General features: G+C 38.2%; 4 protein-coding genes across 4 annotated transcripts; all 4 read left to right on the top strand.

Annotated features, from left to right (window-relative positions):
* The first annotated feature begins 20,550 nt into the window (after window positions 1–20,550).
* LOC115758108 (trypsin beta-like) lies at window positions 20,551–21,810 on the top strand. Its single transcript, XM_030698632.1, has one exon. The coding sequence runs from the start codon at window positions 20,612–20,614 to the stop codon at window positions 21,386–21,388; it is 777 nt and encodes a 258-aa protein (XP_030554492.1). The 5' UTR covers window positions 20,551–20,611; the 3' UTR covers window positions 21,389–21,810.
* Window positions 21,811–22,806: 996 nt separating this feature from the next.
* Window positions 22,807–23,745, top strand: LOC115758107 (trypsin alpha-like). The gene has a single exon (XM_030698631.1). The coding sequence runs from the start codon at window positions 22,866–22,868 to the stop codon at window positions 23,640–23,642; it is 777 nt and encodes a 258-aa protein (XP_030554491.1). The 5' UTR covers window positions 22,807–22,865; the 3' UTR covers window positions 23,643–23,745.
* A 141-nt stretch (window positions 23,746–23,886) lies between these two features.
* LOC115758106 (trypsin delta-like) lies at window positions 23,887–24,966 on the top strand. The gene has a single exon (XM_030698629.1). The coding sequence runs from the start codon at window positions 24,140–24,142 to the stop codon at window positions 24,926–24,928; it is 789 nt and encodes a 262-aa protein (XP_030554489.1). The 5' UTR covers window positions 23,887–24,139; the 3' UTR covers window positions 24,929–24,966.
* Window positions 24,967–26,208: 1,242 nt separating this feature from the next.
* On the top strand, window positions 26,209–27,037 carry LOC115758109 (trypsin delta-like). Its single transcript, XM_030698633.1, has one exon. It carries the CDS (start codon window positions 26,268–26,270, stop codon window positions 27,027–27,029), a length of 762 nt encoding a protein of 253 aa, XP_030554493.1. The 5' UTR covers window positions 26,209–26,267; the 3' UTR covers window positions 27,030–27,037.
* Window positions 27,038–27,710: the final 673 nt, after the last annotated feature.

Here is a 27,710-nt window from a genome sequence, read left to right on the forward strand (position 1 = left end):
TCTTAAATTACGTTATATTTGTATCAATTATAGTGTATCTGCAAGTCGACTTGCAGCGTCTAACCCTTCGTTAATTGAATAATAATCAATATCATAAAAACTGCACATAATTTACAATAATTACGGTAATTACAGCTGGCTGCGTTTATGACTTGATTATCGGCTGACAATCAGAGCCAAAGGCTTTCGTGAACTTTGCTCCCATCAACATGTTGCTGCAACACATACACACACACAAATACACACGCACACACACACACAGAGTATCAGCCACAAGCGCAACGAGCAGCCACATAACTAATCAGCACGCGCTGTTTTCGGTTATTGCTTTTTGTTGTGTGTTTACTTGTGGGTGTGTGTGCATGTGTCGTGTTTGCCTGTGTGGGTCTGTGTGGGGGTGTGCCTTTAAAACTTCCCCCTGCGCATAAATTTCAATCCCGCGAGGAGACGCAGCGAGTTTCAGCTGCAAAGTTTTGACTGCCCGAGTCCGACGACACTTTATGTCGCATGAAATTAGGCAGCAACAGAGAGAGAGACACACACACAAACACACACAGAGACAGTGTCAACTTCTGTTGGCTGTTGACTGCTGGCTGGCACTGTTGATGCCACTTGTTACCGCTGTTGCCCCGGGATCGGCAAAAGGCTTCAGCATGGACATATCTAGCCTGCGGCTGTGCGGACTCAGCACACAAAGTATTAAAAGTGTCCAAATGATGATTGTTTTGGTTATGGCACAGCGAGCGCTCGACGCGCTTAGCCAGGGCGTGCAGGGAATTGCGTCCAGATCTCCTGTCTCCAGCGTCCTCCAGTGCTGACAGCATCAGCAGCCACAAGCAGAGAAGCCAAGACAAATGTGTCCTGTCTGTAGCGACTTCCTGGCCAACAACTTCTTCAGCTGGATTTATTTCAATTTACCAGCTGCATTTGGTAAAAAAATAAATAAAATAACTTTAAATAAGTTTTCAAGCTTAAAGCAACAACTTGATACTTTTGGCTGGCACTGTAATTATGCGCTTATTGATTTTCAAGCCAGTAGTCAAAGTTAATCGCCATAGAGCCTTGTTAAACAAGCGCCACCAACATCCAACAGCAGAAGCAGCAGCAACAACGGCAGCAAAAAAAAATTAACAACTAATAAAAGCTAGCAAATGTGGCTGGTTCACTAGATACCCTGTTTCCAGGAGACTTGGGCTTTTTTTTACTATTTTATCCCCAACAGGAGCTATATTCAGTTATACAACATAACAGAAAATCTAGCTTAACATTCATAATTTAAAAAACCCAAAACAAGCTATTTAATTTAAAACAAATAAATTTAATTAACATTAATCTACAGATTATGTTCGTAGACCATATTGCTGCCAACTAATGTTGTGCATTTTCTGAGAACTATGATCTCTTTGCATTAAGAAAATTGCTTTTAATATGCTTTGAAAAGCATGCCTTGCAATACATTCATGAATTTTTAATCAAATAATTAAATAATGTTTCGCCTCTGCTTTCGAGAAACAGCTGGGAAAAGGATGCTAATAAAAGCTAATAATGCAGCTGCTCCGTTGTCTGATGCCAACACGGCGATGCACAAAGATAACTGAATCATTTCTGCAGGACATGCTCTTAACCAACTGAGCAGCGGCTACTTTAGATAAAAAAGACTGCAAAATGTCTGTGATAATCCAGTCAAGCGATTACTTTTCTAAGTACATTTTTTTCGTATGGAAAGACGTCCCTTCCAAAGGATTTATTATGTATACAGTTTCAATGGTTATATACTTTTCCATAAATAATAAGTTAAATAGAAATATTTATTGCAATAAAGAAATACTCATTAAATATACAATATACAATTTAATGTATTTTAGCTATTAAGCTTTTTAATTTCCCTTTTAATGGACGCATTATTTTGTTTTAAGCTCCATATTGAAATACTTTTCCATATTAAGCAATATATATTTATTATATTTATAATATTTATGCTTATATTATTATATATATTGAACGGACACTCAGAATTAGATACCCAATGCTAATTTAACTTTATTCAACCTACCAAATTCGCAGGCTATTTTTAAACACAATTTGTAGCTCTACAATGCAATGTTAAAATTAAATTAATATTTGTAATTACAAAGTCTGTCAAAGATGTTGACGATGACTTTATTCAAAGGTGTACAAAAAAGTCACATATGTTAATAGAGCTCTGTCGATTGGGTACCAAGAAAAAAAAGGCACAAAAACATAATATACCCTTTGTACCTATAATGTATGTTATAAAAAGGCGTTAATATATATTATAGATATATTTTTAAATGTATGCGGGTTGGGTAAAAAGAGTTCACGAGAAATGTGGGAAAAAAAAGGCCACAAAAAGCAATTATGCTTAAATTAAAACTCATTCATTTGTGCGGAAAATGTTAAAATTCATACGAGACGTTGGCTTCATACGCGTTCTGTTTGTTATATATGTATTTGTGTATTTACATATAGTAGATATGTGCATGATGAATACGAGCAGCCGCCACATGCTCTACATAAATGTATATACATATGTATGTAATTTGAACAACAATGCAGACTCTATGAAATGAAATGAAAATTCAATGCCAGTCCAAATAAGTGAAAAATTTATGCCTTTTTTTTTGTGTGGGTGTTACGTTCTTTGAAGAGGCGCTTCTGTATTATTGTTTCATTGGGGTTTTTTTGTGGAGCTGCTTTCATTTTCGAAATGCTTTACATGCTTGGCGCGGTGTTTGTTTTAGCTGACGATCCGAGGCAATCCAAACAAAATCAGCAGCGGTAGCAGCAGCAGCAGAGGCAAATGCAAAGGCGTATGCTTGATTTGTCAAACATTACGCATACGCCCTGGTCTTGCTTATTGCAGCCAATTAGTCGGCGCACGGCGCAGCATCAATTCCTTATGCCATAAACTTTGACGACAGCTGCCCCTTACCCCCTCCCCATTAAAACAAACCCCTACTAGCGTGTATCACACACAGAATTTTGATTTGCGCTGCCGCTTTGAAGGGGCAGCGCAGCGTGGTACGAGGGGTGCGCGGCATTTCCTTAGTGTTGGTGCTGGTTGCCGCCTTTGCTTTAGCTTTTATTTCTATTCTTTCAATTTTTTTTTATTTTTTATTTTTTTTGGATTTTACTCTCATTCGTTCGTTCTTTATTATGCAGTAAAGTTTCGCAGCAAAAGTTTTCTTCAAAAATAATTTGTGAAAAAAAAGTTTGCCGGCCATATCTAGGAGTGCGTGCCTGGTACCTTACTCTAAATTCAATTTCATTGTTGTATTTGGATGCGGCGAGAGTGTGTATGAAGAGGGGGAGGGAGCGGGGTACACCGTTGCCTGGTTACGTGAGCTTGATAAGTCACATTCTGGCCTATGCGTTGGGTCTATTTTCAGAGCAAATAATCTACTTAAGTTAAGTACAGCTGATTTAGTCCAAGGAATGCAGTCTTTTGATTGTTACGTACTGGCATTTTTTTGTTGTATTTTTTACTTGAAGAATTTTTATAACAGTAACAGCAAACAAATTTGGAAAAAGAATATGAATTGAAGCCAAAGCTCATAAAGCTAAGAATTGTTATTAAGGTTTTTCAAGTTCGGACAGCTTGGAACCATTTTTGCCATTATTATTTCTACCTTTTCGATAAAGACCAGCTCTGTCAGCTGTAAATCTAGTATTCCAGCATAGTTAGTATTAATTATCTTCATACAATTGCTTCTGCTTGATTTTGCTTACCAATGTCGCCAGCTTGTTGATTGCCCTCAATCCATGAGTTTGGTTTGAATCTTTTGATCGGATAGTCATCTTCTTCCAGCCAGTCTGATGGCACACATCGTTTCAAGCTCTTCTTATAAAACAAATTGCCGGCCTTCATAATGGAAGGGGTACTTTCTAACTTATATTTTACGATGGCAAGCAATCGGACCGCTGTCTCCTCCGATATCTTACAGTATTTACTTGTTTTTTTTTAATATTTCTTTAAATATGGTATCTATTTTGAAGTCTTGTCAGTGTTTGCTTAGATCCATTCTATTAGGTAAGCAAAATGAATGAAGTTAAATAAAAATGTGTATTTATTTATTAAGTGTTATTTTATATAATACTCTTCGTGTTCTCCAGGCAGATATATATTCCATCGTCAATAATTATAGTGCCTCTTTGATTTACCCAGCCAGCTTTCAGGCCTTAACTTGGCTTTATATAAAGTCTTTCTATCACAGCTAATCTGCATGGCTACGTCTTCTCCATAATCACTTATCCATGCTTCTTCTTTGACTAATCAAATTTTTATTTATATTTCACTATTTATCCTCAATTGTACCCTTCTATTATATCTTTATATCACAAATAATGTTTTTAACGCAGTTTTTTAAAACCTCTCTCATTATTCAGCTAAATTTACCTGGTTCTCAGCCACCTTAGGCGTAAAGCCGACTTTCTTAACAAGTTGTACTTATTGTCCTCCATGGTCACTTAAATTGGCAAATCTCTTGCTGTCCCCGACTGGCCAAAGGTCCACCATTTATCATTCATATGCTGCCCACTTCACCACGTTCACTTAAACAGCACTCAGCTCGGTTCCACTCAGTTGAAAGTATTACCCGTCCTTTCTAAAGCCTTATTATACACATATATATATTTAAAACTATTCAACTTGAGGCTGAGATACAAACTTGCTGCGCGCCCATCTCAATCATATTTTAAACTGAACTTGTGACACTTGGCACTTTCTTAGCGGTCACATCATGACTGTGTCTTGACAGAACATAACTCAGTCAAGTTGCACATTAACTTATCACCCTGTACTACCCTCCCCTCCCCCTCTTCTTTCTCTTTAACAGTTCCCCTGACACTGACTGCGGCACGCTTTACGTGTATTTTCAACATTTTTATGGTGCTTATGGTATGCTCAGCTCCAGCTCCAGCTCCAGCTCCTGCTCTAGAGTTGTTTGTAGCTGCTGCTCAACTATTTAATAATGTTGGCTACCATGTTATGTAGTCTTCACGGCTGTGCCGCGAGCATCATTTATATGCCGCCCCTGGTTGCGCAGGCAGGCAGCAAGCGTAACTCTACCTGGCGCCTCTGTTCATTTGCAAGTGTCCTTGTCTGGAGCTTGCATTTATTTATTTTCTGCTTTTTTTCCAGCCAGTGGGGCAACTGCAGCCTGACTGCAATCCACTTTTGCACTTAGCAGGGATAACGTGCGGCTTTTTGTCAAAGCACAAGGCAGAGACGACAGCTGGAGGAGGAGAACGAGGCGGCTAGAGCTTGAGAGTTTGGCTGCGGGAAACCACAGGTTGTCGCAAATGTCACACCAACTTGTCATGTCCAACAGTTTATGGCCATGTCAAGCTGTCGGTCTGTCCAACTGGCCATTGTCTGCAAAATAATGTGGCACATCAAGAAGCTGCCTCCAATGTCTGTGACAATAGATACTAAGTAAATTTCAATGGGTTCTATGATAGCTCATATCACTTGGCCTTTGGCCGTTTGCCAGACATGGGGGACACTAACAAGCGCTACTAATTGCACACACACGCAAACACACACACTAGAGCTCAGGGCCATAATGAGCCATGGCCACAAAGCAAAGCCAGCACTAGAAATAGTTACAGGAGCAGCAGCAGCAGCAGCAGGAACAGCCGAAGTTGCAGCAGTGGCATAAAAAGGAGTAGGAGCAGAAGCAGGAGCAGTAGCTGCTGCTGGAATAGAAACTGTAGCTGGGGAGCTGGTGCTAATGGCTCTTTGCTTCCGCCGCATCAGTGCAATGCGCAGCACAAAAATTTTGCAGCTTCTTTGGCGTTGGCAAAAATTTAATTTAGAGCCAAAAACGTAACGCAACGTGCCGCTATCCGTTGCACATTGCAGCAGTAGGTGCAATAGTATGGGCTTGGGTGCCGCAACGGCAGCATCCCTGGCAACCAGCACCCAACGAACTCTGGCGGCCGCCTCGGACTTTTGGACTCGCTTTGCCGACAACGTTATTTATGGCATTCCAGAACGGCCTTTGGACACTGTAACCGCATTTCTTGCCACCGCTGCCGCCGGAGCTGATGCTGCTGCTGCTGCTGCTGGTGTTGCAGCTACCGCTTGCCACTTGGACCGTTGCCCTGTTTAGAGCTGGAGCCGTTAAAACACACAGCAGCCAAAATGGGCCAACTGGCCAAAGGGTTGGCCAAAATGCATTGCCGTCTACGATGTTGTAAAATTAAAAAAATGTGCTGGCAAAAAATTAACGAAAATGGAGCTAAAGGTTTTCTTTTCAATTTTTTTTTTTCGTTTTTTTTTTTCTTTTTCTGTTCCAGCTATGAGAAAAATATGTGGTTCAGTGCGAGTTTATCATCAGCTGAGTGTAAATGGAAATAGCCTATAAACGAAAATTGATATTAAAAGTGTTGAAGATAAAGCCTAACAAATTCTCTGATATAGATAGATTTTGAACCGAAAGAGACATTTAATAAAGTATTATTATTTTTTACGTATTCTAGTCTACAAATTATTACATTCAATTCTAGAACTACGAACTAGGAATCAAAAGTTCAAATTTAAAAAATTAGCAGGACCCTAGGATAATAAAGATAGGCAAAGGTGCTTAAATACTCGAAATTAGCAAAAAACTATTATGTTTTTATATTTATATTTATTCTACTCTTGTACGTCCAAGATTGTTCGTCTTCTTCTCAAAACGTCACTCCTGCACAACAAAAAAGTTCAGAAGGCATTGCAAAACACCAATATACTCTCTATTTGCGCTGTAAAAAGAGTATACAAAATCGTTGTTTCTTTCTCTGGAATAGACATATTCTATAAGACGTGAGTGCCTTCCAGTTAAACCACATTGATATGAGCTGCTGCTATTTAAGCTATGCTGAATTGATAAGAGCAGAATCTTTAGAAACTGTAAGTGCATTATCATTTAATATCATTTAAGATCTTATTGTTATAAGGCTTTGTTTAAGCTCAACTTTGTAAAAGTCAAATAAAAAAAAGTAACAGATAAAAGTACAATTTTATGCTAGAAAAAAATTGAATAAACGCTCTTTAATATCTGCAGTAGACAGTTTATTAATTGAATGAAACCAATTAAAATGTCTAGAATAACTTTATTATTATATGTTAGCAAGAAATTTGCATAGTTACAGCAAAAGTTAATTAACAATAAATTAAATTGATCAGAAGTTGCAACCACGGTGCCACATTCCAAAATGAGAATATTCCACATTAGTTTTGCAATTTGCCTGTTTTGATTTCAAAGCAATGCCCCGATCAAAGGGCACCAACAGGGCCAACTGTGGCTTGACCGGCAGCACTTGGCACCTCAAGTTCATAATTATGTGCAAAATATCAAATGAAACTTTCATAACTATGCACAGTCCGACAAATGGGCGGGGCATTGGACGCACCAGCCAGACAAATGGCCGCACATTTTTTCCAATTCGCTGCATTTGTGGCAACCATCCGAATCCTTGCCCCACTTACCCGCCTCACCTCCAAATGCTCTGACCATGGCATACAAAAGAAAAACTTTAAATGTTATTTGCTGCCGTATTTTTGTTTGTATTTTTATTACATTTGTTGTGCATTTGAGTGTGCACAATTTTTGCCAAGTGGGTGAATCAGACAGTTTGTAAAGGAACTTTGGGAAAGTACTCCTGGAAAGAGAGATTATAAAATGTTTATAAATTTTGAACTTTTTTCATGGTTTACTTACATCAATTTATATTTTTATCAATAATTGTAAGCTTTTTCAAAATCTTGACATGAAAATAAGCTAAAAGCAATATATATTGAACTGATATAAATAAGAGACTATTAAATATTTAATTTATGTAAATAGAAAACAATTTAATATTTAATTTATGTAAATAGAAGAAAATTAAATCCACATTTTTAATTCAATTTATTTCCCTTTTTATATAATAATATATATGTAAATATATATATAAAAAAAAAACTGAAATAAAACGTCAATATTTAGTTTTACAAATAGAATAATGTTTTCATTTGGAAAGTGCTCGAGATTAATTTTATTTCATTATAAATTTCTATCTTCAACCTGCGGATATAGCTAGAAGACAGATCACCTAGGGATAAACCATATATATGATTATTTTGATAACAATATTTAATGCCAATAGTTTGCTAGTCTTAACATCAATTATTCAAAGCATTTAATTAATGATTTATTAAATTGCCATATTGGCAATATATTGTAAAACAAGTTTATGCAAATAATATTTTGAATTGCAAAAGAAAATAAGTATATACTTATAAAATAAATGTCCTCAAGTACCACAAAGTTACTAAGCAACCTGCGCCGCACTTTTAACCCTTTGTCAGCTCTTTATGTGTTTTTTTTTTTTTCTCTATATTTGTGTTTCATGTGAAGCAAAACTAATTTTGAAGTCAATTAAAAATGTAGTTGGTCTATGTTTAAACAGATGAATCAAATGGGTAGCCAGGTGCCTGGGATCAACCGCAGGCCTGACAAGGTAGCCAGCTTTAGCTAAGCCCGAGAATAACTATAAAAGCACTGAATATTTGTGTGTGTGTGTGTTTATATCTAGGATATGTACTTATATTTATGTGCAAGTGCTCAGCTTATTTCCTGCGCTTATTGTCGATTTCTTACTTATTTTGCGCACTTTCCGCAATATTTGCCAGCGCATTTTTTGCGATTTATGATCCGTGCGCGCGCTCCCTGCCGGCAATTGCAACGGATATAAACATTTTTGAACTCATTTCAACTTCACATATCTGCCAGCTATCTGCTATCTGCTATATGTTATGAGGGGACTGGTGGGGGGTTGGTTCCACTCAGCGTTTATGCTGCTGCCTCATGAAATGGCACGTGTCGTTGCTGCGCGTAGCCATACAGATACGAGTGTATATAAATTTGCTTCTTATATATTTTTTTGTTGCTCGTTGTTAGCTTGGCAAAGTCGCTGCAATCCAGTGTGCTTATGTTTCACTTTTCACAACATAAATCCCCCAAGCAGCCGTAGCCGCAGACTCAGCTCAGTTGAACCTTGCAGGTAGTCAACTAACCTGCCAGCTAACAGATATAGATACGCAGATCCAAAGATACAAAGATACAGCTGCTTACTTAGCAGCAACTTAGACAAACTTTAGTGAGCCGTTGAGCAAAATGTAAAACGCTGAGCTATTTATTTAGATACCAGCGCGGCTTTGTGCGACTTTTTCGAGTGAAACTGTAAAGGAATCAGAACCATGCATTATGCTCACTTATTATTCTTCCTTTTATTATTATTTGCAGCCCCGTCTGACAGGTAAAGGCTTAAGGAGTAGCTTCTCTCAGCTTATGCTACTCCTGCTGCTCCTGCTCCTGATGCTGCTGCTCCTGCTGTGCGCACATATAAGAAGCTGCGACCCCTTGACAGAGTCAAAGTTCGCTTTGCCAAACGACAAAATCATTTTCTGTTTGAAATCATTTTCTTTTTATTTTGCTTTTGCTGCTTGGCAAAGTACTATTTAATTTTTTCGCTGCTGTCGGCCTTTCAATTTTCCATATTTTTGCGTTCTTTATTTAGCACAAAGTAATGGCAAGGCGGCTATATTAAAAATACAGAGTATACATATTTAAGTGCATCACAGCCGACCAATGCAAAAGTGCAACAGCACGCCAGTGGCCAGAGGGGGGGTCAGTTGCCGTGGGCGTAGCATGTTTTGTAGATAGTGGATGCAACGTCAGAACTTTGGAAATTATTACTTTGCTTTGTTTTCGTTGCATGCAACAAACGCTCTCTGCTGCCGCTGATGATGTTGCTGCTTCCAGGCCGGCTCCAGCACTAGGCTATGCGAAGCCGACCGCCAAACTCCTGTTGCTACAGGCTAGATGTGGTTAAATCTTGAAGCACCTACCAGCAGTTTACTTTTGGAAACTCATCCGGAAGTTTCTTCTTAATTATATATATTTACTAACTGAGAGAAAGTGTGCTGCTTGAAGGCTTACAATCCAAAATGTCATTGTATTTATTTAAACATAAACATATATCGAAAAATTATGATATATATAAAAATTACCACAAGACTAATAAATAACATTTAATAATTGAGATGTTTATAACTTATTTAATTTCTTGTTTTTTCTCATATTTATAAATATCTCATAAATAGTGAGTTATTATTATATTTACTATAATTATATGAAAGTACTGCAAGATCTGCTTGAGTGGATAAAGATTTTCAAAAGTAATATTGTATCACTTATTTATAACTGTAAAACTTAAACATTTTTTATTCAGATTTTATTTTTCGCGTTACAAAGCTTTTTAGCTTATCCCACAAATTTGCTGCAACATACAAAACTTGTCTCATGTGTCAAATGCATTAATTAATTAAAAAAATTAATTTTGCAGTTGTTAGTTATTTATTTGGTAAAACTTTTCATTGACTTTATTTGCAAGTCTTAAAGAAATCCATTGTAAGCAATTGTATGCAAATAAGCCCAAAAAGAATATATTATTTATCACATATATTATTTATGATATCTGTAGCTCATGCTGTTGTCTGTATGCGCTACTACTTATGCAAGATATCTTACTGGCTATCTATCTATTAAACTGCCTCTCAGTCAGTACTTAACTGATGCTCCATTTCCGTCTCTATTTTCTGCTGTGGTGCCGTCTCTGTTTAGCTGTCTGTGGCATGCATTTCTACTTTTGCTCATTAATAACGTAAGCCAAGAGGAATACAGCACAACTTGCAACAGCGTCAAAATAATAATAGCAACAACAACAGCAGCAACAACAGCAAGGAGAGCTTACAGCGTCGACTGGCCACAAAACTTCTACGAAAAACCAAGTCAAAATTGAATTATGAATATTTAAAATGAAATTTAAGCATTGCAGCTGACGCAAAACGCAGCTCTTAACGGCTTTGAAAATCCAATATAGATACACAAATTGTAAAACAAGCTATATGCTACTTACTTTAAATACTATGCAACAAGCTGAAGCGCTGGTGTCGAAACAATTTGCGACACTAGAGCAATTAATAAATAGTAAATGCGCCCAAAAGTATGCACTAAAAATATGCAACACTAAATTGCGTTGCACGGGCGACAACGTTGCCTAAGTAAATGTCAAGCCGGGCATAAATAATTCACCAGCAACGGCTACGGCAACATCATCAACATGTACATACACACGGGCACACATCCGCCCACACACACACACGCGCACACACACGCACACACATTTGCATTGTCCTTGCAGGCTACATCATGCCTCATAAATTTCAACAAATGTAGCCATGTCAGTCACTCAGTCACCCAGTCAGTCATTCAGTCAAGAGTCTCTGCTGGCTTCCGTCCCGCATCCGTGTTTATGTCCCGGCTGCTGTCCAGCCGTCCGTCTCAGGTAAAATCGCTCGAGGTGAAAATCTTTGCACTAATGGCGCTGTTTTACATAATTGCCATGACATTGTACAAATTTATTCAACTGCATGCGGCCATGTGAGCACAGCGTGACCTCGAAATGAAAAACTTAAAAAAAAAAAAATAAGAAAAAATGTAAAAGTGTTGCAACAACAACCTGGACTTATGCGCTCATGCCGCCAAAGGGCTTGGCAAACAAGTAACTATATCAAAAATGAATAGCTTACTGTGCCCGCCCCACAGCCAACCCCAAAGCTCCACACTCGCCCGACTGTCTCATTGTCTAACAATGAAAAGGCTGCCACAGAGCGCTTTGTGCCGCATGCGACTGCCTCAGAAATATAATAAGGCAACAGCAACAAGGGCAAACAAACAAGCAGCACACACAGAAGCCATAGACTAGACTCTGCTACCTCTGACTAACTGACTGACTGGTTGACTGACTGACTGATTGACTGACTGACTGACTGGTTGACTGTTCCTTGCATCCTTTTTGCGCAACATGCTCAGCCTTAACCTCCTCTTCGTCATCGTCGTCGACGTCGTCTTCATCATTGTCACCTTGAGCTTTGGGTTATTGGGTTTTTGCACACTCGTCCAAGCGTGTGCCTTGCACTTCACTCGATCTCGGTGTGAAAAACAGCAGCAGCAACAACAACAACTACATCAGTAGAAGCAGCACTAAAAGCAACAGCTGCCTGATGTTTGGCCACAAGGAATTCCAAATATTCTACACAAATTATAGCATTCATGTCTGCGGTTTGACAACAATTTTTTGTGGCCATTATATAAATAAATGCAGTCAATTTGAGAATTTTGCTGAACATTTTCGTTCATTTAAATAAGCTCAATATTGTATTTACATATTTTTCATGATAAAATCAAGCATTCCATTTCTCAGACCTTTAATTAAATTTATGTATTTCCTTTATATTTATATCTTTCGATGTGCTTGCAAAATATTATAGACTTGATATTCATATTTTTTTTTTTAATACATTTTGTAAGGCTGTGCTGAGCATTAGGTAATAATTTTGTTATTATATATAAGTAGATTTTTTTTATAGATTGTTATCATGAAACAGAGTTTATTATAATAAAGCGTGTTAATATTTTATTAGCTAAGTCCGTTTGAGTTTTGTATTGAAAAGAAGAAAGAAAAGAATCGATCGAGTAAAATATATAAAATATCCGGTTAACTTGTTAATATATTGTTAATATATTCAGCACAAATCGATTTGTTTTAAGCCAAGGTATTTATAAAAAGCCTTCGAAATCAACCAGATATGAATATTTCAGATGATTTGTAATATAGTTTATAGTTTATGATATTTAGAGAGATTTCAAAGAATTTATTTAATCTGAAATAATTTTATTTAGTTTTCTTAAAATTTAAACTTTAACTAAGTCTATTTAATGAAATAAAAACGTATTTATTTAAATTCTTAAAAGAAAAGTATAACAATCATTTGATTAAAAGAAAAAACATTTACAAATTGCTGAAATAAACCGATATGCCCGCATATTTGTGAGTGCACGCGACACAAAAACGGCTGCAAACAAGCAAACAAACAACTTTGACTTTGACTTTCTAACTCTGCCTTCACCCTGCACTCTAGGCGCCCCAAGCACCTCAGCCCCTGGCACACTCTTTGTGTCTGCGTGTGTGTGTGTGTGTGTGTGTGTGTGTGCGTCTCACTTAATCGCATGCAAAGGCCAAAGAGCAAAGAGAGTTGATAAATATTTGCTTTTGTCAAAATATTTGTGCATACTTTCGGGCGCAACACTTTCACGCCTCAGTTTGTTCGGTTTATTCGGGTTTTTTGTTTAATTTTAATTGTGCCAATGAAACTCGAGCCATTGGACTTGAACTCGAATGGCCAAAGGCTGAAAAGGATTCTGGCCACCCTTGAGAGGGAAAACCTGAAACCCCAAACCAAGCCAGCGAACTCATGTTTGTTATTTATGTGAAAGTGTGTGTGCTCGTGAGCATTCGCAATTTTTAACAGCGCCAACTTGACCATGCTATTTGACAGTGCCCCCCAATGGCCACTCCCCCTGCTTGCCTGGCGCCATCGCGTATTTATTGTGCACGGCACATGCAGAGCTCATGTAACATTTTATGTTACTTGCCCCCCCAAGCTAACCCTTTTACTACCTACAAGTGAGGTGGGGGCTATTTATGTTACTTGGTGTGTGTGTAGCTCTGTTTAGTTTTGGTCCACGTGCTTGGCATAATAAACGCTGCCAGCAGCCGGCTGCCGACTGCCGATGGCGTCTCTCGAGCATTTCGTAGCTGCAGGTTAAAAGCGCATTACGGCTGCAACTTCATAAATTGCGGGCGCAAAGCCAAGCAGCAAAAGCCGCAAAAACAGCGGCTACAATGTGTACATGCCAAGCAGTTGGTTACGCATACCCACACGGACACCCATACCCTTTCCCCTAACAAATTCAAATCCCATTTCGATTGCAATTGCGTTAGCGTTTAAAAACTGTGCCAACGCATTTAATGCAAATGTTGGCTTACAATCAGCCAAAGGGACTCGCGCCACATGTCGCAGGCTTAAAAGCCAGAGCCACAAAGGCAAAAGGGCTCAAAGTTCATTAGCGAGTGTCACAATCGAGCTGGAGTAATAAGAAGATTATGTCCTTTGATCTGTCACACAAAATGCAGTCCTACAAAGTGAAAAAAAATATTTTTTTAAACATTTCTCTACTATGCGATTCTCATTAAAAATTAACAAAAGTTAATTTGTATTAAAGTTATGCTGGCCATATAATAAACATTATTTGTACATGTATGCAATAATTTCTCTAACATATACGGATACGTATTTTTGTCTATTATATCTTGCTATGCAATGTTGAATAGTTGTGCTGGCGATTAAATTAACAAACCTTACTTGAACTTGTATGCACCCTCCTATGCGATTCTCATGAATGCAATCAGGACTTACATGCATTCAATATTTATCAGAGATATATGTTTTTTTTTTCTGACAAGTGCTGGCATCTACAATTCTTTTGAATTTGTACATAACGAATTTTGGATAATGTGAGAATGATTTTAAATTAAAGAGAGTTTTAACATTGTTTTACAAGTAGTTCTTATTCTACACCGACTTTTAATTCTAAGAAAAGAATTTTTGGTTTTGCTACACGAAGTGTGATAGCAAAAACTATTCTTAATAATGGCTGATTGTGTGAAGATTTCAATAGTTTAACAATAGCTGCTTGTCTGCCATCTTCAGAGCAACTTTGCCAATTGAACAGCTCTTAACAGCTGGTAACTGGGCTACTAGAATGAAATTGCAGTCTTTGTGTGCTTTGACAGCTAAAAAGCAGCAGTTGCAGTAAATTGGACTGACTGGCAGTCGTCTGGCTGAGTTAATCGATATGAGCGAACGCATCCGGCACATGTCTGACGGCAGTTGGAGAAGAATTGCCAAACGCACACGCATAATTGACAACATTTCCGCGGCTGCTTTTGTTGTTGCTTGGCCATTGAAATCATTTTAGCTGAAACTGAAATTGAGACTCGCAGTGGATGCCAACTGCAGTGGCAGTCGCCGTTCCATTGACAGCACCAGCGATACAGATACAGATACAGATAGACGGACTGGCATACCAGTACGGATGCGGATGCGGGCGTGTCATTATGGCTCGCGGTGCGCTGATTGCCGGCAGCTGCATATCAGACATCCTTGCATCCTTTCATCCATCCACCAGGCGGCTTGCCTCATCAATGTTTAGAACAATGCCATCAATTTTCGCATTGAATTTTAATTAAGTTGACGTTAGGGGAATATGATAATTAAAATGACGAGCACAGTTCCAAATGCTCGTAAACGCAACAAAATGACGTTCAGCTAAAAGGAGTTTGCATTGGACTTGACTCTAAGATATCCTGTAATTACACAAGTATAATTAAATTAAATTAGATCGATTTCACGTTTATCTATATTTTATGTATTTCAAAAATATTAAATATTTTTAAAAATGTAAGTGGAAGATATCTATAAGCTAATGGCAAATTTTCTTAATTTCAATATAAACAACTAAGAGGCTCTAGTCGGGAGTTCCCGAAAGAAAATGTACAGAAAACCTTACACGAGGCCAGTTAAAAACGTTTTTTAATACATATATATAATATTTGTATATTCTCAAAAAGTTAATTGCATTAACAAATTAGGCAATACAAATTAGTTTATTTACTTGATTTTGTGCTATGTGGTGGATGCGGCCAGGTGGCGATAGCTACAAAATGACAGATAATTGTAGCTCTTGTAGTTTCTGAGATCTTTGCATTCATACATACGGTCAGACAGGCGGAAATGGATAAATTAAAGCTGATGCCAACAGCTGTTAAAAGTGAAAATGCTGTAAATAGTGCAACAATTTGGCACTTGCATCAAATTTGAGGCCTCGAACCCTATAATTCAAATGGCAGGCGGGCAGCGATGCGCTAATTTGGAAAGGCCGCAAAGGTATCGGCGTCGTCTGGCAACTGATTGCAATTATTTTCAATTTGGGATAAAGGCAAACCTGCAGCCGATACAATTGGAGTAGTTAACATTAATCAAGGTTAGCAACCCGTGACAGGCTCCGGAGCTTAGCTAACCAGGGCTGAAGTCAGCAAATATTATATTAAGTCAATCAAAAGTCATAGCTAATTTTTATTTAATGAAGCGATATTATGTGTGAATTATCAAGCTAACTCCATATGATTGTAGTTTAATCCTCTCTCATAAACAAAAAGAATAATAAAATTAAAAATAAATCAATAGTACAAAAACAGTAATGATATGCTAAAAAAAAACTATGGATTGATTTTGCTGTGAATAAGACATTTACTGTTTTAAGCAGTTGCTTAAAAGAAACCCGTCTTAAAAAAATTAAATGCATGTATAAATATTGATAAGATTAACGAGAAAATGCTGAGCTTGATGAAATTATTTTGGAAACAAAATATTTACGTATAAGAACCTACTTTTCGACCATGAAACAAATAAATGTCGAGTTCGGTCAAGATTTCTTGATAAACAGAAAAGTTTTCATACAATCGATCGTTGGCAGCTATATGATATAGCGGTCCCATCCAGAAAGAAAGTTTTTAATATGACGGAGACTTATTCGCAAAGACACATACAGAAGGACAGACAGATGGAAGAATGCCTATATATACTCGGCTGTTGATATTGACCTAGAATATATACTTTATGAGGTCGGCAATGTCGCATTCTATGCGTATATATATACAACTATATATGTATACTATATATGTATATATTAACCTCTACAAGGGTATAAAAACTGAGTTTTTAAACTTATTCTGACATAATAGTGGGTTAATCGCCTTAATACATTGTACACCGTAGTGTGTTGTATATTGGTTTTTATTAAACAAAGTTCACATTTTATCTGTACATAAATATATTATGTTAACATTTTCTTATGAAGACGTAGTCAAGTTTTAGCTAAAAATCGAAATATTAGATACATATCTAGTGGAAGTCGCTTCAAATAATCTCTACAGCAATAGAAAATGTAAAATGTATGTAAAACTTAAATTAGCCAAGCCTTTTGTCATTTTCTAGTGACAGTTTAGCTGGCCACAAAACCGTATGTTGGACACTGTCCAGCCTCAGCCCAATTCATAGACCCCGCACAACCCACAGTTCAGTCAACTGCCGCTGCCGCTGGTATTACCTGGTAATATCAGTTTTATCTGGCCATGGTCGACGAAGAAAAAAGGCGGACGCAACCTCAAAAGCCGAAACCAAAAATGCACTCTTTCACGCGCAATTCGGGCGCCTCTTTATGGGGGAGTGGCTGCGTTAGTGCGGTAGGCGGCAATTGCACCGTTAATTTGGTGTTATACACGCACACACACTATCCCCCCCACCCCCCCACACACACACACAGACACACACATGTGCATTGGCGTGTTTTGGTCGCCGGCAGAGTCACCAAATGAATTCAATTAATTAAATTAGTTCAACTCGCAGCTGCAGGCGTTATCCGCTAGTAACGTGGCCAAAGAGATCGGTTGCGGGATAGGGGTTGGCGGGATATATGGGGAAGTCGGGACAGTTGTCGACGCGGCCATTACGCAGCTGAATAAAAATTGTGCGATGCGGTCAATACCGTGCGGCGCAGTCGGCGCCGCCGTCGACTCAATTATCGCTTTTATGAATGGGCAGCAAATTTTGCAAAGCGCCAACGATGCGACGTCTGCCTTAACGGAGCATTTTTGATTATCTTTGAAGCGGGCATTCTGATTTTCATATCATGTTTACACCATTTCAAGGCTGTTATAATATGAACAATATATATTTTTATTTTACTTAACTGAAATCTAAGAAGAAACATTAAAGGTGGAACGAGTGGAATCGACATATAGCTGTGAACTAAAATAAAGTGAGTGTTCCATTCCAACGTTTCAGGAAAATAAAAGTCCAAGCTAATACGAATTCAATTCAATAATCCACCAAGCTGTTCCATTCCAGTATTGCACCGAACAAGCTCAAAATATGTTTTCTTGCATGCTGGCAATGTGATTTCCATGTCATTCCAAGCAGGCTATGATATTAAGATTTTTTGTAAATGAGACAATACATATTTGTATCTTACTAAACTGTAAACTAAGAAGAAACGCCAAGGGTGGAACGAGTGGAATCGAAACACTAAGATGTTAAAGTGTTTAAAGTGATCCATTCCAACGTTCCATTAAAAAAGGTCATAAGTGAACCGAATTCAATTCAATAATCCACTAAGCTACGAATGCACTTGGCATGCTGTTCCATCCCGATATTCCATCGAACAAACGCAAGCTTAATTAATTTAAAAATGTTATTAGTGTTTAGGGAGAATTTAAGTTTAGAAGAAGCAAAAACAAAATTCTGGTTCAGGAATACGAAATTGGCAGTTCAAGCTAGGGTATTCCGATGTCGCTGCATGCACATCCGTAATTTTCTTCGTGTTTCAGACTGCGTTTGGCATTTGCGCAATTTGTGCTTCGATTTTTCGCTACGTATAATTACGTTAAGCGCATAATTAAGTTGGTCGACTACAGGTAATAAATTATGAGCAGCAAAACCCTTTGCCAATTTTTCCGCAACCGTTTTTGGGTTTTACATTTTTTTCAGTTTCGTTTGATAAAATTGAATTTGATGCGCCAGCGAAATGAAATTAGTAGCATTTTTAATATGTTTAATTTAATTTGCTGCTGTGCACAAAAACTTCACGGGAAAAAACTCATGTTAAATGATAACATATGTTGTAGGCCCGCTTTGTCACGAGTAAAATGTCAGCAAAAATAAAAAACAGCAACAAAAACATCAACAGCAAAAAATATGGCTAAAAAATGGGGTTTTACAGTTGGCGTTCATCATGCCATGAATTACGGGGCGTCAAACTGTCAAGCATGCTCCCAGTCCAGCGCTTGACAGATGAACTAAAGGCCTGGCCACACTAACTGCCTATACCACAGGCAACTGGCGTGAGGGGGCGTGTGCGTGCGTACGTGTGTGTGTGTGTGTGTGTGTGTGCGAGGGGGTAACTGGCCCCTGACTCCATTTGTGACTATTGCTATTCATAAAAATTGCTCAATTCCGCACGCGTTTGCTATTTTTGTTGCAAGCAACGCGGCCGTTGCTTTGTTTCTCTTTATCATCGTGCCACTGCGACAACGTGAATGACACCAAACAGATGTGGGCGCCACATCACAGCCAGCTACATAGACACCACTTACCATTCACAATTTACTGGGTTAGAGCATCCATCCACCACCAGCGGCTGAGATTTTCATGCAAACAAGTGATATTTTTGTTGACAACTAAAAGCCCCAACAGAGCCAGCAAACAAGTTAAGACCTTGCAAGCTCATATATACGACTAGAAGTTACCTTATAATTACATTCAATTCAATTCAAAATTTAACTCATTCAGCTCAAAATAAGATAAGAATTCCCTTAACTTATTATTAAGTATTGATAATTTACTGGAAATTTGTTCATTTGCCTGCACTTTTTCTTCATCGTTTTATAAATGTGATATCAGAACTTTAATTCTTTTACCTCAAAATAAGATAAATCTATGTATAATTTTCTCTCAGAACCAAATTTTCCTTAAAACCTATTAATTTTTTATTAATAATAACTTATTTCTTTTTTTTTTAACAATTTTTCATTAAATTTTTTATTTTATTATACTTACGCTTGTTTTTGTAGTACATATTTTTGTACTGCACATTGTAGCACTGCTCTATACCCAAGTCGTGTATACCCCGCTTGCCTGCCTAACAGGATAGACATATTTACGCTCAACATGCGCTGAAAAAAACGCAACGCGATGCGATGCGAAGACAACACAAAAAACAAATGTGCCTGTGAGCGGGTTAAGTGCCAACCAAACCCGACCCGCCTCCACCCCCTCTACCCATGTCTAAGTCCCCCACCTTAACCCCCCCCCCCCAACACTAAGCACACACTCTTGCCGCACTTCAGGCGGGCAGGCTTAAAAGGCCGCCAGTTGGTTTTCCAAATTATTCCTCGGAATTATGCAATTCCATGTGTGTAACTTTTCCTAACAAAAACTTTGTTTTGCGACGCTTGCAAAAATGCACGACCATAAATAATATTTAATTCAATTTGTAGCGTTGCAAAATGCAACAACAATAACTCACTATAGTTTAAGAAACATATTAAAAATAGTTGAACCTGCTAAAAATATTATGCAGCTCTTGCAATTGTTGCGCCATGCGCCAAATAGAAAAAAGTGTAAAAATATTCATAGAGTAGAGTTGAGTGTTTCGTGAATCCAATTTTAAAAGCAAAGCAAATATTTTTTAAGTAAATATATTTAACAAAACTGCAAGCCGGTATTAACCCTAACCGACAGACTGCAGAGTCGGACATTATATATATTTTATTTTATATATTTTTGTTCTCTTGACGCAGTCTATAACAACAAAATGTGTTCGATGTGATCGACATGCGAACATATTAGTCTAGTATTTTCTAAGCATATATAACATGATTTACAAATACGTAACGCTTTAGTTCCAATGAACCAAAACTAAAGAGGTTCAAGTCCACTTCAAATATTTTAGAAATAGTTGTTTGCAGTTTAACTATAGATCTGTGCCAATCATCGTTTGATCTAAATGTAAAGGGCACATACAATTTTAGGTATAAGATGCCGATTAGCTGGGCTTTACTTTTTATACAGCTACTTTCTAGTACGGCTGTCCTCGGTGTGCGCCAAACTACACAGAGCCACCTTCGGATTGTCAATGGAATAACCATTCCTATAAGCTTTGCACCCTGGCAGGTTTCGATACAAGTAATGGGAAATCACATTTGTGGCGGCAGCATTTTAAACGCTAAAAAATTTATAACTGCCGCGCATTGTCTGAATCTCCCTGCACATCAGCTGCAAGTGCGAGCAGGATCCACATTTAGGAATACTGGTGGGCAGCTCGTTAATGTTGTATATGCCAAAAAGCATTCGGGTTATGTAGGCAGCCCATATAAACACGACATCACCCTGCTGCTACTGAAAAGGAAACTTAACCTCAGCTACAAAGCAAATAAGATTGACCTTGCGAGCAACTCTCCCTATGATGGAACCACCGCCTTTGTTTCAGGCTGGGGTCGTTATGTAGAGGACAAAAATGCCTTTACAATAGACTTGCGTATAGCGGTACTGTCTATGATCGATCGCGGGACCTGCCAGAAGTCCAAATATGCTGAACGTAAAATGAAAATAACTAAAGGCATGATCTGTGCTGCTAGCGGTGGTAAAGATGCATGTCAGGGAGATTCTGGTGGACCCTTGGTTGCGAATGGAAAACTTGTGGGTATTGTTTCTTGGGGCCTGGGATGTGCAAAACGCGGATTTCCAGGAGTTTATACCGACGTTGCTTACTACCGTGACTGGGTACTAAAAAACATGGATACCTTAGGAAGTTGAATTTCTTAAAATTTGACGAACAAATGGACATTTATAAAAATAATTAAGAGTTTAAATATAATTTATAATCACGACATTAGTAAGGCATTGATGGAAGGTCTACAATCGGGCAATCAGACGGGGTTTTGGAAAATTGAAGACCCAATTGGAGAGATCAAAGTATGTATGCAGCCAATAAAAACAACAAAGTCTTTTAATTATGCTATCCAAACGTGACGTCGTGAACCTGTGTCGTACTAAACAAGGACAGCTCCCTTTCAAATTCGACGGGAATTATTAATTTTTATATTTAATTTATTACCATTTACAGTAAAACAATCAATAATTTCAATTTAAAGCAAATAACAGAGAAAAAGGCGAAACGAATAATAACATTGAACATTTTCTTTGGTTTTTTTTTATTTTTTATACACTGAACCCATTGAAAATTTGTAAAAATGTTATAAGGATTCTGTTCATCTCCAACCCCATAAAATATATATATTATTGATCAGTATCAACAGTCGAGTAGCTCTAGCCGTGTCCGTGTGAATGTCCTCATGTATGAATGCATCGATCCCAGAAACTATTGGGGAATTAAAATTGCACGTAGTTCCTTCTAATACCAGCACATAACCCGATAAGTTGTCCCGTTTCCAAGCAACCCGTAAGAATCGATATCGATATATATTTGATGTCTTTAATTTTATAGCTATCGTCACCCTCCCCTCCACCACATAGCTATAAATCAAATAAATAAATCAATGAAAACTAACATCCAAATTAAGCCACAATTTTAATAATATTGTTTTTTTAAGCAAGTACGTTTGTTCTAAAGAATAATAAGAACTACTGCTGATGGAATTTTATCAAGATCATTTTAGAAGCACAGAAGTTATTAAAGAAAATGTGTTTTTATGCACACACTGGAATACACACAAATAGCAGTTGTAATTGCGACTGCATCCTATGTTGGGTCTGTGCACGTCCTGCTATTTTAGTTCAGTTTTTTTCATGGAAGACGAATTCCTGGCATGGCTGTGAACAAGGAGGCGGTGGCAACTATGTGGATCGGTCTGGTTGAAGGCAGTTGAAGCTAGTTGCGGGTTACCCATGTACTTAAATGTCAAGTGTAACGTGATTTTGCGATCGGTTCAAGGTAGTTGGGTGGACAAGAAAATATATAGGAAAAACTGGATCACAGCAATTTTCAGGAAGATCCACTTGTATCTTATACAGTAATAATATACCTAGTCGAGCACTGTTAAATAAGAAAATATTTTGGATTATTTTCAAAGAACATATTAATCTAGTATTATATAAACTATGCATATATAACATGATTTACAAATACGTAACGCATTAGTTCACCCTTACCTTACCGTAGCAAATGAACCAATATAAATATTTTAAAAATATTTGTTTGCAGTTTAACATAGATCTGTGCAAGTCATCCTTTCAACTGGATGTAAAGGGCAATTACCATTTTAAATACACAATGCCCATTAGATGGGCTTTACTGCTTCTTCTGCTACTTTCTACGACGACAGTCCTGGGCGCAAGCCATATTTCACGGAGTAACAATCGGATTGTCAATGGAGTTCCCATTTCTATACGCGATGCACCCTGGCAGGTTTCGATACAAGCGTTGGGACATCACATTTGCGGTGGCAGCATTATAAGCTCTAAAACAATCATAACTGCCGCGCATTGTGTGTTATACATCCCTGCATTTCTACTGCAAGTGCGAGCAGGATCCAAGTACTGGAATCGTGGTGGACAGCTATTACATGTGGCTCAAGTCAAAAGGCATCCGAATTATGGTACCAATCCCACCAAGAACGATATCGCCATCGTGCGACTAGACCAGAGACTTAACTATACCCGCAATTCGTATAGAATTCGACTTGCAAAAGAAACTCCTAAGAGAGGAACCGTAGCCTCTGTTTCAGGCTGGGGTCTTCAAAATGAGAATGCAACTGTCGGTTCAAGAAACTTGCAAATGGCTACGCTGCGTATAATCGATCGCAGGACCTGTCAAATGTCCAAATATGCTATACTTGGTAAGAAAGTTTATAAGGGCATGATCTGTGCTACAAGCAGTGCTAGAGATGCATGTCAAGGCGATTCTGGTGGACCGTTGGTTGTGGACAATCAACTTGTGGGTATTGTTTCTTGGGGCATTGGATGTGCAAGAAAAGGACATCCAGGAGTTTATACCGATGTTGCTCACTACCGAGAGTGGATATTTAAGTACGTGAGAAGACGGGAGTGAATTTCACGAGCAAATGAAAATTAAAGGAAATATAAACAAAAAATGCTACACCAATCTCATAGCTGTACATCAAATAAATGAATCAATTGAAACTGTCCACAAATTTCAGTAATTGTCTTTAGGGGAATATACAAATATTGTATAATACCATAATAACAACCGCTGAAAATTTTATGAAAAGTTCAGTTAAGATACTCAGAAGTTATTAAAGAAAAGGTGTAGTTATATTGAATGCTTGAATGCTTGAAGGCAATCTGCATTTGATGTTGCTAGAATAATAAATTGCTCACGTATGTAACAAGTTACTCTTAACGCTAGATTACATTTTAAATACCCTTATCGTGGGCGTAACTAAAGATGTTTCACATTTTTATTGGGATCTCAAACCATATTACTGCTTCCGAGTGCGCTGGAAGAGAGATTTGCAATCTACGAAACTTGCCAGCAATATAGTTTCAATAAGCTCTTACAAAAAGTGTCAAAGTAGAAAACACAAAATGTCGATCAGCAACCTGTTTCTGCTGCTTCTGTTATTCTCCACAATGACTGTCTTAGACGCGAATCGCATTGTGAATGGATACCCCATTGACATACGGGAAGCACCTTGGCAGGTATCGATACAGAAAAATGGGTTTCACTTTTGTGGGGGCTCAATTTTGAGCAGTAAAATAATACTAACTGCTGCGCATTGCTTGGCGAGGAAGGAAACAAGAATTTTAAGTATACGAGCTGGATCTAAGTATTGGAGAAATGGTGGCCAGGTTGTGAAGGTAGCGGAAATAAAGATTCATAATGCCTATCATGCCAGAAAACATCTTCATGACATTGCACTAATGCGTTTGGCCAAACCGATAAGACTTGGATACAACGCACAAGCGATTAGTTTAACCTCGAGCGTACCACGTGAGGGAGCTAAAGCCTTTGTTACAGGTTGGGGTCTGCTCAAGGCTAAATCAAGAAAGCGTCCATCGATCCTGCAAGAGGTGAATCTTCGTATAATGACTTATAAAAGATGCCAAAGGACCAACTATGGACGGTATGGTTATTATATCAGCAGGCAAATGATTTGTGCCTCCTTAAATTCCAACGACGCATGCCAGGGTGATTCTGGTGGTCCATTGGTCTCCAGAAAGCAACTTGTTGGTATTGTATCTTGGGGTAAAGGATGTGCGTCAAGAGGATTTCCAGGCGTGTACACGAATATTGCATATTATAGCAGGTGGCTAAAGTCCGAAATCCCAAAACTGGAAATGAGCGATAACGATAATTCAACAGTCAATTGTTAAGAATATAATAATAAAAACTTGAGAGATTTGTTGAAGTACTTGTATGCGTGGCTCGCGTCAAACGACTTCTGCGGACATCCACACAATACATGCATATGTATGCAGATCTCGGCTCTCTGATCGTTCGGCTCCCCAAGCTCAGCGTTCGGTTGACACTCTCAGCAATCGGGCATACCAAAATGGACTCAAGTAGTATTCATGGGATTCGGTCGCAACAGAAAATTTTTCAACACTTTCGGATCAATTTGAAGCCTCTATCGATTGTATGGCTTGTGACACAATGCAATGGCTAATATATTTGTGTGTGTGTGTGCATGTATGTATGTGTATGTAAGCACATGTTTGTTATCAAGATGTCGATGTAATTTCCGGTAGAGGATTTGATTGTGCTATAGATTATTCCCAAAATACAACAGCATTTAAATGGAGGCGTAAATTGGTTGATAGTACATATAGTTGTTATCGGTATGTATGGATTGCTTGGAAACGGAGCAAGCTCTCGATTATCGGTTCATGTATGAAGTCAAGTCAAGTCAGGAGATGCCACAGCACATTAGCGGAAACCGCACGTTGCATGAAACTCAGTAAACAAATAAGTGAAACTGTCGATCTTATTTTGTTTCCAACGATGGAATGAATCATTCAGTCACAAAGTGGAGATTAAAAAGTATCAGTAAAGGTTAAGTCTGGGAGAGAAGTTGACTGGGGTCACAGAAGACATTGTGGAAACATATCGGATCAGACAGGATCGAACAGTTCTGTGACACACTGAGAATGTGACATTGCACGAGACTATGAAGACTCTAGACCTATTTAACCAGGACGACATTGGAAAAATGCTGACTACAGAGCTTGGACACATCGACACATTCACATCAACATTTAAAAGTTAATCATAGATATTTCCGCATCATAAATCTACTGGGAACAGCTTTAAAAGTAATAGCAGGGGCTTTCGATTTAGATGATTGAGTGCAAATCAAGCTTAGGCAAACACACCTGAACAGGCAAATAGAGATAAATACAAAGTGACAACCAAGACTCAACCAACTAACATAGACTTCACATTCAATACACAAAACTGCCGGAACTTATTCATATCTCGGGACTGATACAGGCACTCCCGAATAGAGTACTCTTACCTGTTCTTCTTGAAAAATAATTAGTGTGTTACAAATGGCTCTTAACGCTACGTTACAGTTAAAATACCCTTACATGGCCGTAACTAAAGATGTTTCACATTTTTATGGCATCCTAAACAATACGAGAGTGTCACAAAAAGAGTCAAACTCTTAAGTCTGGGACTAGAAGCATAAACCAGAAATATAGAAATCACAAAATGAGGATCAGCTACTTTTTTGTGCTATTTCTGTTATTCTGCACGATGACTGTCTTAGACGCGTATCGCATTGTGAATGGACACCCCATTGACATACAGGAAGCACCTTGGCAGGTATCGATACAGAAATATGGGTTTCACTTTTGTGGTGGCTCAATTGTGGCCAGTCAAATAATCTTAACTGCTGCGCATTGTTTGGTCAACATGGATGTAAAAACGTTGACTATACGAGCTGGATCTAGGTTTTGGAAAAAGGGTGGCCAGGTTGTGAAAGTAGCGAAAATAAAGTCTCATACCGAATATCGAGCGAAGAAATATCTTAATGACATTGCAATCATGCGATTGGCAACCCCACTGAAGTTTGGACCCCTTGCGCAGCCGATTACATTAACTTCGTCAGTTCCACGTGATGGAACTGGAGCCTCTGTTTCAGGTTGGGGTCTCCTCAAAGCGAAATCAACAAAGCGCCCAGAGATTCTGCAAGCAGTGAACCTTCGTATAATGGATTACAAAAAATGCCAAAATACCAACTATGGGCGGTATGGCTATAGTATCACCAGGCAAATGATTTGTGCCGCCTTAAATGCCAACGACGCATGCCAGGGTGATTCCGGTGGTCCATTGGTCTCCAAAAAGAAACTTGTTGGTATTGTATCTTGGGGCAGAGGATGTGCCGCACAGGGATTTCCAGGAGTATACACCAATATTGCATATTATAAAAAGTGGTTAAAAACAGAAATTAAAGAACTGACCAACTGTTAAAAAAATGATCTCGTGCTTAAAGTATAGCAATAAAAGTGTTGTAATTTAGTATTTTTAATTCATGGTTCGAACCGCATTCGAAGCGGTTTAGCTGAAAATAGATTCGCAATCTAAGTTTATAGCATTTCAAAAAGGAAGACAAGTCAGAGCGCTCTTTTCGAAAAAAATTAATCTGCAATTGTTTTTTCTATACATACCAAGTTTGATGACTCTAGCTCTTATAATCTCCGAGTTACGGGCGAAAAACAGAAAGTCTTGCCCCTTATATTTGATGCTAAAGAATTTTTATGTATACATATTTTGTGGGGCTTAAAACAAAACATACAACATACTTTGAACGCAATAAAAGAAAATTGTTTTAGTTCGGTCGTGGTGGCATTGTATTGAAACAAATTACTGGAAAACAAAATATTTTTCTAAACTATGTTAATTCGTTAACGATGCGTGGCTCATTTACCGTGCCAATAATGCCCCAGCAAAGAGTTATAGTTAGAAGCGCAAGCAATGTTGCCAATGAAAGATAAACTATCAACCGCCAGACAAAAAGGCCTATACAAGCTTTAAGTTTTGGACTCAATTTGAATAGTGGGCAACTTCTTCTTCAACAAAATGTCGTCTAACTAGCTTTTACCGGTCCTGCTATTGTCAACTGCAGCTGCAGCGAAAGGATGTGCGCGAGCT

The sequence above is a fragment of the Drosophila novamexicana genome, unplaced genomic scaffold (genome assembly GCF_003285875.2).
Source record: "Drosophila novamexicana strain 15010-1031.04,08,12 unplaced genomic scaffold, DnovRS2.1 tig00000121-arrow-pilon, whole genome shotgun sequence".
Classification (NCBI taxonomy): Eukaryota; Metazoa; Arthropoda; class Insecta; order Diptera; family Drosophilidae; genus Drosophila; species Drosophila novamexicana.

Excerpts from the sequence above, each read along its gene's own strand:
- LOC115758108 (XM_030698632.1), top strand. The coding sequence starts at position 20,612 with ATGCCGATTAGCTGGGCTTTACTTTTTATACAGCTACTTTCTAGTACG.
- LOC115758107 (XM_030698631.1), top strand. The coding sequence starts at position 22,866 with ATGCCCATTAGATGGGCTTTACTGCTTCTTCTGCTACTTTCTACGACG.
- LOC115758106 (XM_030698629.1), top strand. The coding sequence starts at position 24,140 with ATGTCGATCAGCAACCTGTTTCTGCTGCTTCTGTTATTCTCCACAATG.
- LOC115758109 (XM_030698633.1), top strand. The coding sequence starts at position 26,268 with ATGAGGATCAGCTACTTTTTTGTGCTATTTCTGTTATTCTGCACGATG.